Raw genomic sequence first — 12,909 nt, 5'->3', positions numbered from 1 at the left:
CCCAGGGGGGTCCTCTTTGGCAGCAGCCCCAGGGGTCTGCAGCCACAGAGACTGGGATCTGTTTTCCCCCCCAAGCTTGGAAGTGCTTTGCATTGCAAGGGGAGCATCCTGCCTGGATGTGTCCGCGGTGGGAATGTTATGGGATAAATCACAGCAGAGGGAGGCTGGCAGCTGCCTGACCCCATAACAAGTGGGGCATGAGGCAGAGGCAGCTGAGGATGCTTGTCATGGGGAGAGCCCTGCGGGGATGCTGAGCCCACAGGCAGGTGCTGGGGGCTTCCTTGAGGCCGCTGCAGCCATCTGCATCCCCTGGGGTCTTGTGGAGCTGCAGGCTTGGCCTTCAGCTGGGAAGCTGCAATCTCAGATAAGAAAGCTCTAGGTTCCCTGTCTGTGCCACCCATCACTGCTGGGGATGCAAACTCAGCCCTTCTCCATGCCCTCTCCAAAGAGGGGGGCTGCAGCCAGAGCCCCAGCTGATGGGGGTGGAGGGGATTGGATGGTGGGAAGGACTGTGCCAAATTCCTAGGGACACCCAGGGATGTGGCTGATGGATTCCCAGGCAGGACCTGCTCCTCCTGCCCTGGCATCCCCATCTGCCTGGGGACAGGCAATAGCAGGTGTTGATGGGGATGTGGGGCTCTTTTGGGGCTCTCCAGGCACGTGATTTGGGGAAGGGGGGCTCTGCACTGCTGTGTTTGTCTGTTGTGGCTGCCTGAGGATGAGCAGATGCTCTTGTGTCGGTGCTGTCGTTGCAGAGGGGGTCCAAGCAACCGCATGGTCCCCAGCCCTTTCTATCCTCTGCATCCCCTCGTGTTAGCAGGTCCTGCCGCAGCCTCTGCCCTGCTCCATCCTCCTGCCCCAGCGCATCCTTAGGGGTTCTGCACTTGCCTCTAGAGGGAGCCAGCCCTGCTCAGCTCATGGATGTCCCTTCCCCTCGCATGGAGCCATTGATCCCGCTGCCCCATGGCCATTGTCACGCTGCTGCTGGTCCCTGAGTCCCCAGGCAGATGCCCGAGTCCCTCGGCCAGGACAACCTGGTACCTACCCACCTTCCCATCTCCTAAACCACATCCCAGCTCGCAGCCCCCATCCCTGCCAATTTGGGGTTGCTCAAAACCATGTTCTGGGTGTCAGCACCTCCAGGGCAGGAGCATCTCAGCCCTGTGGGCTCGGGGGGCTCCAGGGACTCATCCCTGCATCCAGGAATGCAGCAAAGAGAGGCAGTACCAAGGGCTGGGGGCTCTTGCTGTGCTAACACAGGGGTGGGCTGGCTCCTTGCTGTCGCTTATGGGCTGAAGGAGGGATGGGAAGAGCAGAAGGCAGAGTCTTGGAATTGCTGCTTCAGTGCCAGGGATTTAAAAGAACATAAAAGGGACTAAAGCGAAAGGTAGTGGGGAAAAGAATGGCTGGGATGTGGAAAGGGGAAAGCAGGAGGGGGGACACAAGACACCTTTGTGGGGGACCCCCAGTGTGCTGTCCGTGCCCAGCTCCTGCTCCAGCAGCACTCAGGCTGCAGTGGCTTGGCCAGGGCATGGAGCTTCCCAGGAATGCCATGTCTCCTTAGTGGGAAGCCATTTCCATCCCACAGCAGGCTGGGACTCGAGGCGTTTCCCGACCTGGTATTACAGGCAGGCAGTGGTATTTACTTGTAAGAGACAAGCAAATAGCAGGCAGGCTTAGCTCCTGTATCCTGCTGCTCCTGCACCAGCCCTCTTCCCTGTAGCTTGGCATCCACCGTGCTCTGTGGGACTGGCATTTACCGGTTCTATTTTGTTGCTCACAGCAGGAGGGCTTTGGGCTGTAACCTCTGCTTTTGGGGCACTCGCTGGTTTTCTGCCCTGTCCATGGGAGCTGCTCTGGGTTATCTCTTCATCCTGGGTGTTGCCATGGTTCATTATCTCAGCAGGGATGGCAGTAGCATCCTTAGTGTAGGAATGGGAGAGCTGAGGTGCAGTGGTAACAGCCTTGGACACATTCGAGGCCAGGCTGGATGTGGTTCTGAGCAGCCTGATGTAGTTGGGGATGTCCCTGCTCATCGCGGGGGCTTTGGACTGGATGAGCTTTGAAGGCCCCTCCCAACCCAAACCATTCTATGATTCTATGACTCTATGCTCAGGAGAGATGCATCAGAAGGACCTGCAGCCATACCTGGGCTGATGTCCCAGATCTGGGGCTCTTTAACCTCCAGATCAAGTTGTCAGGGGGTTTTTTCCACCTCAAACCAGCCCCTCTAAGCCTTTTCCCCCCACCAGAGGCACCGCATGTGTTAACCACAGCCCGGTCTCCCTGTGTACAGCTGTTAAAGCAAATCATGCCTGGGATGCCAAAGAGCTGAGCCTTGTCACCTGTCACCGCAAAGTCCTTGTCACTAATGCTGCCAGCCCGTGTCCCTGCTGGTTTCCAGCCTGTTCCAGCTCCCATCCCTCGGTGGCTGCATCCCGGCGATCCCCAGCAAGGGCTTGTCCCTTTTTCCTCACTCCCCATCCCTTTTCTGCTGCTTTCCCACACCCGGCTTCGCTTCCTTCCCGCCAGCATCCCTGAAGGATGCAGTAATTTGCTTGTTTTGGAAGATGCTGTCACACAAGGCAGCGTTGCCAGAGAGCAGGGATTGAACGCAGCCGCCGCTGTGAGGAGCGGGATGGCCAGGATGAACATCCAGGGATGGAGGCAGGACTTGCACCTTCACCCCCCTGTCACACAACCCACCTCCTGCAACCACCTCAGCCCCAGGGGATGTGCTGCATCAGGCTTGTTTCTGGTCCCCCCCCGGCCCATTTGTCCAGGGTCTCACACAGGATGCTCTCCGTACGGATGCCAGGCTGGAAATGCCTGTTTGATGCATGGAGAAAACAACTCCAGGAACAACAGCACATCTGCCTTTGCTAGGGGGTTAATGATTACCCATCCCAAGGGAGCCAAGGTTGGACCCTGTGCTGGGAGGTGAGGATGAGTGGGCACAGCGAGTTCCCTCCTCGGGGCTGGTCCCAGCTCCCAGCCCCTCTGCTCCTGATGGATTGGGATGGAGAGGGACCACCACCGTGGCAACCATCAGCCGTCAATATTCATGAGGCTGCAGAGGATCCAGGCTTTGAAATATTCATCAGGCAGGAGGCTGATGGTGCCAGCAGGAAGGGGAAAAACTGCAGAGAGGGGACAAGCAGCCACCCGTGTCCTCCACGGAGCTGGCAGGGGCATGTCTGAGGGCAAAAGGGTGTTTTCTGCTTCGGAATACAACATGCAAGGGTCGGGCTCCAGCTCATCACCTTCAGAGACTCGGGCAGCTCATGTGCTTTGCGACGCAGGATGCTGGTGTCAGGAGGTGCTTGCTGTAGGAGCCCCCTGTTTCACCCACGTCACCTGTACACGGGGCCTATTACAGGGTATTGAGCACCCACCCAGCTCCCGCTCACATCTGGCTGCCGGTAGTGGGCTGTGCACATCTGGTGGGGAAGGCCCCTTGCTTTAGTCAAGGGGTCTGGTTTAAAAAAGCCTAATCCGATTTTAACGCTAATCCTGTTAACATTGAGATCAGGATTAATTCTGGGTTAATCGGGATAATCCTGACAAAATGGTGAGCATTAGACGTGGGATGAATTATTGCTGCCGTGAGCGGGAACGCTTGGAATTCAGTGGCAAGAGGGGTGGGGGGCTGCTGGAGAGGGATGGAGAGGCCACAGCCCCATTGCATGGGAGACACTGGTGGTATGTCCCTTCCTATGATGCTCAGAGCATCACTGACCTCTCCTTTCTTCCACCTTTGCTGCTGCAGCCCCACTCATTTCCAGTTTTTCCTCCTTTTCTTCCCAGCTGAGCATCTCCTGCTTGCTCTGTTTTGGGAAGCAGGAGCTGGAGTGCTGGAGTGTTTCCCTGCATGGAGGTTTTGCTCAAGTTCAGTGCTCCTGGTTGGTGGAGATGGTGTGAAACATTGCACAGGGATGTAGAAGGGTTCATCCTGCTGGGATCAAGCACCAAAGCTGGGATGTGAAGGAGGAGGGAGGCACCTATGGATGTGTGGTACTAGAATAAGCTGGGCTGCCCTCTCTGAAACTGGTTTCAGACTCAAGAGCTGATACCTTGGCTGGTGGTACCCAGTGCTGGGGATGCTGCATCCCAGTCGGGGATGCTCTGTTCTGTCCAGGGATGCTCTGTTCTGTCCAGGGATGCTCTCCAGGAGGGATTTGCAGCCAGACTCGAGGTGAGGAGGTGTCTGCTGAGGAAGTGTCCCATTACCTGGGCTCTGCTCCTTTTACAGAGCAGCCGCCAGCTCCTCGCTGACTCACTCCCTGGGAGCATCAATAATTAAGGATGAGCTGAGTTTGTCAGGAATAAGTGAGTGAATGAATGAATGAATGAAGGAAGGAAGGAAGGAATGAAGGAAGGAAGGAATGAAACAGTTTGTGATGTGCTGGTACCGGGTTGTTTGCAGAGGGGTCAGGTCACTCCTGATGGGATGAGCTGGGCAGGCTGGGAGCCTCACAGGGATTGTCCAGACACCAACTGGGGTCCATTTTGCAGGGAAAAGTTCCAAATTCCAATGAAAATGTTTTCCTTGGGAACATTGGCTCGTTTCTCCAAAGGATAAGGATGGAGGAAGCTCAGATTTGCCTCCAAGCAGCCCAGCGAAGCAGCACTGAGCTGGTGCGGTTGCAGATGGAGGCTACACCTGCAGTGTCCATGGAAAGGCTCTTCCCAGCATGGGGAGGGCCAAGGGATCACAACCACTGTTTTTTCCCTATCCCTTTATTTCTGGGATACATTTATCCAGGGAATGGCGTGGGCTGGGAGCTGCCAGGAGGGATGGTCCCCTCTAGCTCCAGTGTGCCAGAGTCTGGGAATTCAAGGCGGGAGGCCTCGAAGCTCGGCAGGCAGGGGTAGGGATGCAGGTAATGGCTGAGAAATCATAATATCGTAATCATTTGTTATATATATTTATATCATTTTTATAGATAGAGAGGTGGAGAAGAGTGATGGAGAGCAAGGGTCCAAGAAGCATCAGACAGGACCTCACGTGCAGGGTCCTGTTACCCTCTCCCATGGCTCTTCCCAATGCGAGCTCCAAGGAATGCTATGGAGGTGGCACAGGAAGGTGCAGCAGCTCACCCTGGTCCCACAGCAAGAGCCTGGGGTCACTCCCAAAACACCCTTCTCTGCTCCCAGCATTGCTGCTGGAGGCTGGTGGTGTCTCCTCATCCCCAGCACAGCCCGGATCATTGGGATGCTGAGCTCCACCCCGAGAGCTCAGCAAGCCACCAGATGGGATCTGTAGTCAGATGCTGGATTAAATGGTGAGAGGGGGGATTATGAGGAATTAATCCAGATCTGTGTCCAACCAGGAGCTGGAGCCGGGGCTTTATGCACTTGGTAAACAACCGGTTGCATTGCTTTGCCCAGGGCTGACTTTCCCAGCTCCGTGCCAGCTGTTTCCCAAGCTGGCCAGAGTGGATTTGAGGGAGCTCTTCCCTTTATCCCCATCATGTGGCTTGGCAGAGGAGATGCAAACAGGCAACAGCACCCAGTGCTGCAGGACCTTCGCAGGGCTCCCTCCATACCTCCATCCACCCACCCATCCATCCATCCATCCATCCACCCATTCATCCATCCATCCATCCATCCACCCACCCATCCATCCATCCATCCATCCACCCACCCATTCAAGGACGAGGCTCAGCCAGCCTGGATGCATGCCAATGCATCCTCCCTGCCAACGGGACAGGATGGAGCATGAGCTGGGAGGGACCCGGAGCTGCCACCAGTCCCAGCAGTGCCCAGCACAGCCCGAGCTGGTGACAGCCTATGGCGTTAGCACGGCGAGGGCTTATCCATCCCAGCTGTGAGCACAGGTCTGTATCGGGTGCTTGGGGGCTGTTTGGGCTGGGTTCCAGGTCGGAGAGGGGCTGGTTGCTGTGCCAGGACAGGCTGCAGAGCTGGGGATGCGCTGGGCTGGGCACTAGGTTGAGGGCAGAGGAGCTGTGTCCCCTGTGCACATCTCAGCAGGATGCTCGGGGACCCCCCTTCTATTACCCAGGGGGGCTCCTTGTCGCAGGTAAGGTGCTTACCATGGCTGAAACGCCCCAGCACCGGGGGTTGCTGAGTGCGGTGTGTGCTGGGCACCGGGGTCAGGCAGAAGCGGGGCTGAAATGGTGCCTTCCTCCTCAGGTTAAGTCAAACACAGCCCTCGGAGCCTGAGGTGCTGGTGGAGGCTCCACTGCATCCACTGGGACAAAGCCTCCAGCTCCAGGGTCCTTTTGCCTGTCTTAGGAAGCGAGTGGGAATACGAGTGAGCTCCAGTGGCTTTGGGTTTCGCATGGGAATGCCTGCTCCAGTGGGATCACTGCGGTGCCCATCACTGCTGGGTCCAGAGGGATGTCCCCGCTCCTCACCAAGGAAGGACCTTGGGTCCTTCCCTCCCTCCAGCTCTGAGCATTCGGCCCTTGAAGCCGGGGAGGGTTATATTGGAGACGGGTGTGGAAGAAGGGAGGGAGGGATGAGGACAAGAAGAAGGGAGAGGAGATGAGGAGGAGAGGAGCATCCTTATCTAGCCAGGCAGATAGAATGAAGCTGCTTCTGCGCTGACAGGAAAGCGATTGGTGGGAGTTTTAGGAGCTGAAAGAATTGCTTAATTGTAGCTTGTTTTTAGCTCTGGGGAGGTAAAAGACAAAAGCCCCCACGTCTCCTTCCATTCTCCATCCCGTCTCATTCATTTAAGGCTCCCAAGGAGGTGTGGGGGTGCTGGGGATGCTCCTGTTGCCAGCACCGTTGCGGGGATGTTCCCACTGCTTCCCAGGAGGAGTCCAGGGCGGATCTGGGTGCTCTGTGAGTGGGTTTTCCCTGGGAGAATCACCAAAGCAGCACCCGTGGAGCATTCCCAGCGTGCAGAGCTCTAAACCAGGGGCTTTAAACCGCTCCCTGGCAGGTCCCAAGCAGGTTTCTTCCCCAGGGTAGGCTGCAGAGCCCCTGACCTTGGTGCCCATCACCGCAGCGCTGCCCTCCCAAAGCCTTTCCTGCCCTTGGTGCCATGGGAGGAGCTGCCCATGGCCTTGGGAGGTTCTTGTTTTGCTTTCGGGCAGCTGCTTCGCTCCTTCCCGTTGTGCTCTGCCCATGAACCCGCTGCAGTCATCCCCGGAGATGGCTTTAAGCCATCAGGCCAAGGGGAACGGCTTGAACCTGCCAGAGGGGAGACTGAGCTGAGCTCTTAGGCAGAAGCTCTTCCCTGTGAGGGTGCTGAGGCGCTGGCCCAGGGTGCCCAGAGAAGCTGTGGCTGCCCCATCCCTGGCAGTGTTCAAGGCCAGGTTGGACACAGGGGCTTGGAGCAAGCTGCTCCAGTGGAAGGGGTCCCTGCCTCTAGACCCATCACCCCTTGTCCTATCACTGCAGTCCCTGATGAAAAACCATCCTGCATCAGGTTGGAGGCTCAGCCCATGCACATGAGAGCAGGGCCCATCCATCCCATCAGTGTAGACACTGGCACAGACAGGTCCAGACCCAGCAAGGCAGGACTGGGCCCCCACAAAAGCATCTCCAGGAGCCAAGGACCCTGTTTAAACTTCACGGTGATGGATGAAGGTCCTGGCACCATTGGGAAGAGCCACGGCCTTGCTGACTGTGGTCAGGTCTCACCTTGTCCAGGAGGGCTGCGAATGGGGCTGGGGGGTGCCGGGGGGGCTGTGGGGCCACCTCAGCGTGGGCACAGGCAGGATGTGTGGGGCTGAGTTGTCAGGTAACACATTATCTCCTAGGAGGAGAAGCCATTAGCGAGGCAGAGCAATCAAACCCAATTCCCTTGCAGTCAGCTCATTATGGTCTGCTGGAGGCCAAGGACAGGGCAATGCAGCTCCCCGCTGCTGCTGCAGGGACACTGGGGGCACCCAGCTCCCACAGCAAAGCCAGGGTGGCCGAAAGAGCCGCAGGCAAGGAATGGCAGAGACCCCCCCATAGCACTTAAAGGGTCAGCCCTTTCCAGCATCCTGCCTTGGCTGGGGGTACCTGGGGGTCCTGTGCCCCACTGCAGAGGGTCCTGTGCCCATGGAGGTGCCCTGCAGCAGGGGGTAATGGGGAAGGGGGTGCAGCTCTCACCCTGGTGCCAGTGAGGGCTCTGTGGGGCCGCTGGGAGAGCATCAGGGCAGAACAGTCCCTTCCAGGCTGAAAATCCATTGCTTTCCTTTCCTTTCCTTTCCTTTCCTTTCCTTTCCTTTCCTTTCCTTTCCTTTCCTTTCCTTTCCTTTCCTTTCCTTTCCTTTCCTTTCCTTTCCTTTCCTTTCCTTTCCTTTCCTTTCCTTTCCTTTCCTTTCCTTCCCTTCCCTTCCCTTCCCTTCCCTTCCCTTCCTTTCCCTTCCCTTCCCTTCCCTTCCCTTTCCATCTTGCTCTTCTTTGCCTGGTTTCTTTTATTGCCAGGTGCCAGGATTGGCTCCATCAGAGCAGCTTTAATGACTTGAGGTCAGCTGGAGCCCAGGGGAAGGGGCAGGAGCAGGAGGGGTCCGGGCTCACCTGGAGCAGGGCAGCTCCTGCAGGCATCCTGCAGGTATCCCACAGCCTACAGTGACCACCGTGCTTGGCTGTTGTGCTGTAGGGGCTGGAGGGACCCTGGTGTGGTGGGATGTTATGCTCTATGGTCATTGGTGTGTTGGGGTGTTGTTTATAGGGGCTGTAGGGACCATGATGTGTCGGGGCTGTTGTGCTGTAGGGGCTGTCGGCGCGCTGGTACATTGGCATGTGGTGCTATAGGGACTGTGGTGCATTGGGGTGTTGTGCTGTAGAGACCATGGTGCGTTGGGGTGTTGTGCTATAGGGGCTGTGAGGACTTTCGTCATCTGGTGTGAAAGCTCAACAGGTTTCAAAGCCCATTTGAGGTGTGGGCTCTGGCTCGGGGGGGATGTGGGTGGTGGGAGCAGGGAGGGATGGATGGAGATGGAGCAGGGTGAAGGCCTGGAGCAGGGGAAGGAGCAGAGAGAAAAGGGCTGCCAGGAGCACAGAGCATGGGTCACATCCTGGCCACGTACATCCTGACCCATCCCTGCAGCCATAGATCCATCCTGGATCAGGAGCTGGGAGCAGCAGCACAAACCCAACCCAGGACAGATGTTGATGGGGAGCCAGAAGCCCTCCAGGTTCCCCAGGGCTGTGCAAGGATGGGGAGCATCAAAATCCAGCTGCTTTGCCCCAAAGACCTGGGTTAGAGGAGACCAGGTCTCTCCATCACCTCCCGCTCGCTGCAGCTTCCTCACCCACGGATGGTGCTGGTCCAGCCCCACTTCCTTTTCTTGATGTAAGCTTTTAAGCCTCAGCGCTGCCAACGTGCTTTGTGCTGGAGCAACAACAGAGCTAAAGCAGTCGATTTTCCAGCAATTAGCTACATACAGCAAGAACATTTCAAGCCATTGGGAACCCCGCCCCGCCGGCTTCATTAACACCCCCCCATTAATGTCTCATTTAAAGGATGATGGTGATGCCTGTTACCATTTCATGTTGCTGCTTCTTTTCGGTCCTAAAATAGAGCCCTTGTCCCTTCCACGCTGCCTTTTCCACACCCCGGGAGCTGGTTTGATTTTCCAACCGGGAAAATCCAGCCTTTTATTTGGAGGGATCCACGGGCAGCGTTCGCTCCTGTGGCACCTCCCTGTGTGCTTGGAGGTGGTGGTGCAGGAATCCAGCGTGCGGAGCCTGAACTTCCTGTGCTGTTGGATGTACCCTTGGCCGTGCGAAATTGGACTCGTGGCACATTAAATCTTCACTGCTCAAACCCCAAATCCATTACCTTCCCCCGGCGCAGGAAGCCATAAACCTTGCTGCTGCTTTGCTTCCAGAATAAGCCAGGCATTTATGTTTCCCAGGAGCTGGTTCGTTGGTGTAATGGATGTGTAACCTCCTGTAATTGCTAAGGTTATTCCAGCGCTTGCATGCGAGCCTGGCTCTGTCACCAGCTACCTGGCACTGGTTTTATTTCCACTGGGCTGCTGGTGGGAGAACTCCAAGGCGCCTGGAATGGCACTGGGAGGCTTTGAAGTAGGGCATGGAGAGGAAAACGAGAGTGAGCAATTGCAGGAGGCAAGGGGGCTCTAAGTGGTTGTGGATGCTTAGAGGAGATGGAGGGGCCCTTGAGCTGGCGCTGTGTCTGGACCACAGCACTGTGCTGACTCAGCTGGAGAGCCAGGAATGAGCATCCCTGCATCTCCATCACTATGGGAGACGCAGGAGCAGCACCCAGGGGAGCTCAGCCAGGGGCTGGGGTACCCAGCCCAGCTCTCCTCTGACGTCTCCTCTTGCAGACAAGGAGCTCCCGGCACTCCCAGGGCTCCCAGCCTGGCTTGGCCGATCAAGCCAAACTCTCCTTCGCCTCGGCCGAATCCCTGGAAACCATGTCGGAAGCGGAGCTGCCCCTGGGCTTCAACAGGATGAACCGGTTCCGGCAGAGCTTGCCCTTGTCCCGCTCCACCAGCCAGACGAAGCTGCGATCACCAGGTACCATCAGGGCCGTGCTCAGCCACCAGACATCCACCACCAACAACCATCTCTGCCGGCAAGATGCCTGCGTGTGCCTGGTGTGGGATTGGCTTGGGATTGGCATGGGATTGGTTTGTGTCTGCCCAAATAACCCCAGGAGGAACTGGGGGCACTGCAGAGTGACCAAGGGGGATGAGCTGCCCTCGGCCTCACTGCTTTAGGATGAGGTTGGGTGACAGTGGGCAAACCTGCATTGCATGGAGAAGGGATGCGGGCACCTCACCGCTTCCTGCTCCCTCTGCTTCCAGGGGTCCTTTTCCTGCAGTTTGGGGACGAGACGAGGCGCGTCCACATCACCCACGAGATCAGCAGCATGGACACCCTGCACGCCCTCATTGTCCACATGTTCCCCCAGAAGCTCACCATGGGGATGCTGAAGTCTCCCAACACGGCCATCCTCATCAAGGACGAGTCGCGCAATGTCTTCTATGAGCTGGAGGATGTCCGGTGAGGGGGGGGGCTCAGAAATCCACCACAGATTGACTGCTCGTTTCTTTAAGGTTATCCCAAGCAAGGAAATCAGTGGGATGGAAGCACAAGGGTGGGTGTGAGTGCAATCCTGTGTCTGGGACTCGCCAGGGGCTCGGTGGCTGCCTATCTGGGATGCTGATGGCTCTGCCTCTCCTTCCAGTGACATCCAGGACAGAAGTATCATCAAGATCTATCGGAAAGAGCCTCTCTACGCTTCGTTCCCAGCCTCACACATCACCAACGGTGACTTGAGGGTAAGGGAGGGGCAGTTGTCACAGGGTGGGTGCACCCAGTGGGCTGGAACCAGTAAAGAGGGAAAGCGATGGAGACGGGGACTTGGCAATTGCTTGTGTTTGTGGAAGAGGTGATGAGTACGATTCATCTCGCCCGGCTGCAGCACTGTTAAGTGTTACTTTAAGAGAATGGATGTTTGGGGCTTGACAGCAGGGTAATGAACATGGTAATTAGGGGATTCATCAGAATAAATCATCCTGCTGGATGGGAATAAGGGAGATGCCGGCAGGTGAAGATGCAGGAGCTGCAGCTCTCGGTGATGCAGCAAGGCAGGGTCCCAGCCAGGCGGAGCGAGGGCAGGGAGCTGCTCTGCAGGTGCTGACACCCCTGCCCCGTTCCGCAGCGGGAGATGGTGTACACGTCCAGGGAATCCTCTCCCACCCGCCGGCTCAACAACATGTCCCCGGCTTCCCACCTCACCTCGGGCTCCCCTCCGCCGGTGCTCCAGTCCTCATCGCCATCCCGCTCCCGCATGTCCTACAGCGGCGGCCGCCCGCCCTCCTATGCCGGCAGCCCCGTCCATCACAGCGAGCGCCTCTCCAACCTGCCACCGGCCCCGGGCGTCTCACCCAGCCCCAGCGCCATCCTGGAGCGCCGGGATGTGAAACCGGATGAGGACTTAGCCGGGAAGAACGTGGTGCTGATGAAGAACGAGGGGCTGTACGCCGATCCCTACGGCATGGTGCACGAGGGCCGGCTCAGCATCACCTCCACGCAGTCCTTGGCTGGCATGGGAGACCCTTTTGGCTACCCGGGGGGGCTGTACAAGCGTGGCTCCGTGCGTTCCCTCAGCACCTACTCTGCTGCCGCCCTGCAGACGGAGCTGGAGGACAACCTCTACAAGCCCAATGCCCCCATGTACAGCGACACGTACGGACCCGGTCTGGGTTTCCGAATGCCTCCATCCTCCCCGCAGAAGATGGCTGATGGGCGGCTGGTGGACGTGCAGCCGGGGCAGAGCCCGCACAGCCCCTACTCGGGACCCCCCAGCCGCTCCTCTCCTGTCCGTCAGTCCTTCCGCAAGGATTCCTGCTCCTCCGTCTTCATGGAGAGCCCTGTGAACAAGCCACGCAACCCCAGCTCCTCCGGCCCTCCGGAGCTCTTTCCTGGCCCTGGGGATCGCCCGCTGTCGGGGTTTGGCTCCCCTGGACCAGCTAAAGACACGGAAACAAGGTGAGGCGGGACATGGGAATGAGCCTTGCTGCACTGCTGTTGTCTGTCAGTGCGGCTGGGGAGGGAGAGGAAGAGCAGAGGAAGGCTTTGCCCTGTGGTGATGGGATGGGCGATGAAGCACTGAATCGGGGGTCTCTAGAGGCACGAAGGAGTGAAGGGGATGGGTGTAGCTGTGACAGCAGCGCTGCTGCCTCCCCTGTGTCTCTCCTGGGACACGCAGGGACCCAGTGGTGGGTGGCCAGGACAAGGCTGAGGGTGTCCGCGGTGCCCAAGCCACCTCCTCAGCCAGCCCCTCTCCCTTGCCCATGGCAGAGAGCGGATGGAGGCGATGGAGAAGCAGATCGCCAGCCTGACGGGGCTGGTGCAGAGCGCGCTGCTCCGCGGCTCCGAGGCCGAGACCCCCAGGTAAGGAGTTGGACCCCGGGGTCTGCTGTGGGGAGGGGGATGCTGTTTGCTTCCAGGGGACACCAGCCC

General features: G+C 57.9%; 1 protein-coding gene across 1 annotated transcript in view; it reads left to right on the top strand.

The window, feature by feature from the left end:
• The window catches only part of SRCIN1 (SRC kinase signaling inhibitor 1), a 38,249-nt gene that overhangs the window by 12,756 nt on the left and 12,584 nt on the right, over positions 1-12,909 (top strand). The window contains exons 3-7 of the mRNA XM_080633352.1: positions 10,263-10,455; positions 10,746-10,944; positions 11,129-11,222; positions 11,606-12,435; positions 12,748-12,840. Coding sequence (XP_080489478.1) covers positions 10,263-10,455; positions 10,746-10,944; positions 11,129-11,222; positions 11,606-12,435; positions 12,748-12,840 — 1,409 coding nt within the window. The remainder of the gene's footprint in view (positions 1-10,262; positions 10,456-10,745; positions 10,945-11,128; positions 11,223-11,605; positions 12,436-12,747; positions 12,841-12,909) is intronic.

Source organism: Psittacula echo (genome assembly GCF_963264785.1).
Source record: "Psittacula echo genome assembly, chromosome: 23".
NCBI classification, from domain to species: domain Eukaryota; kingdom Metazoa; phylum Chordata; class Aves; order Psittaciformes; family Psittacidae; genus Psittacula; species Psittacula echo.
Note: the sequence above shows the minus strand (reverse complement) of the source record. Positions and strands in the feature narration are given on the sequence as shown.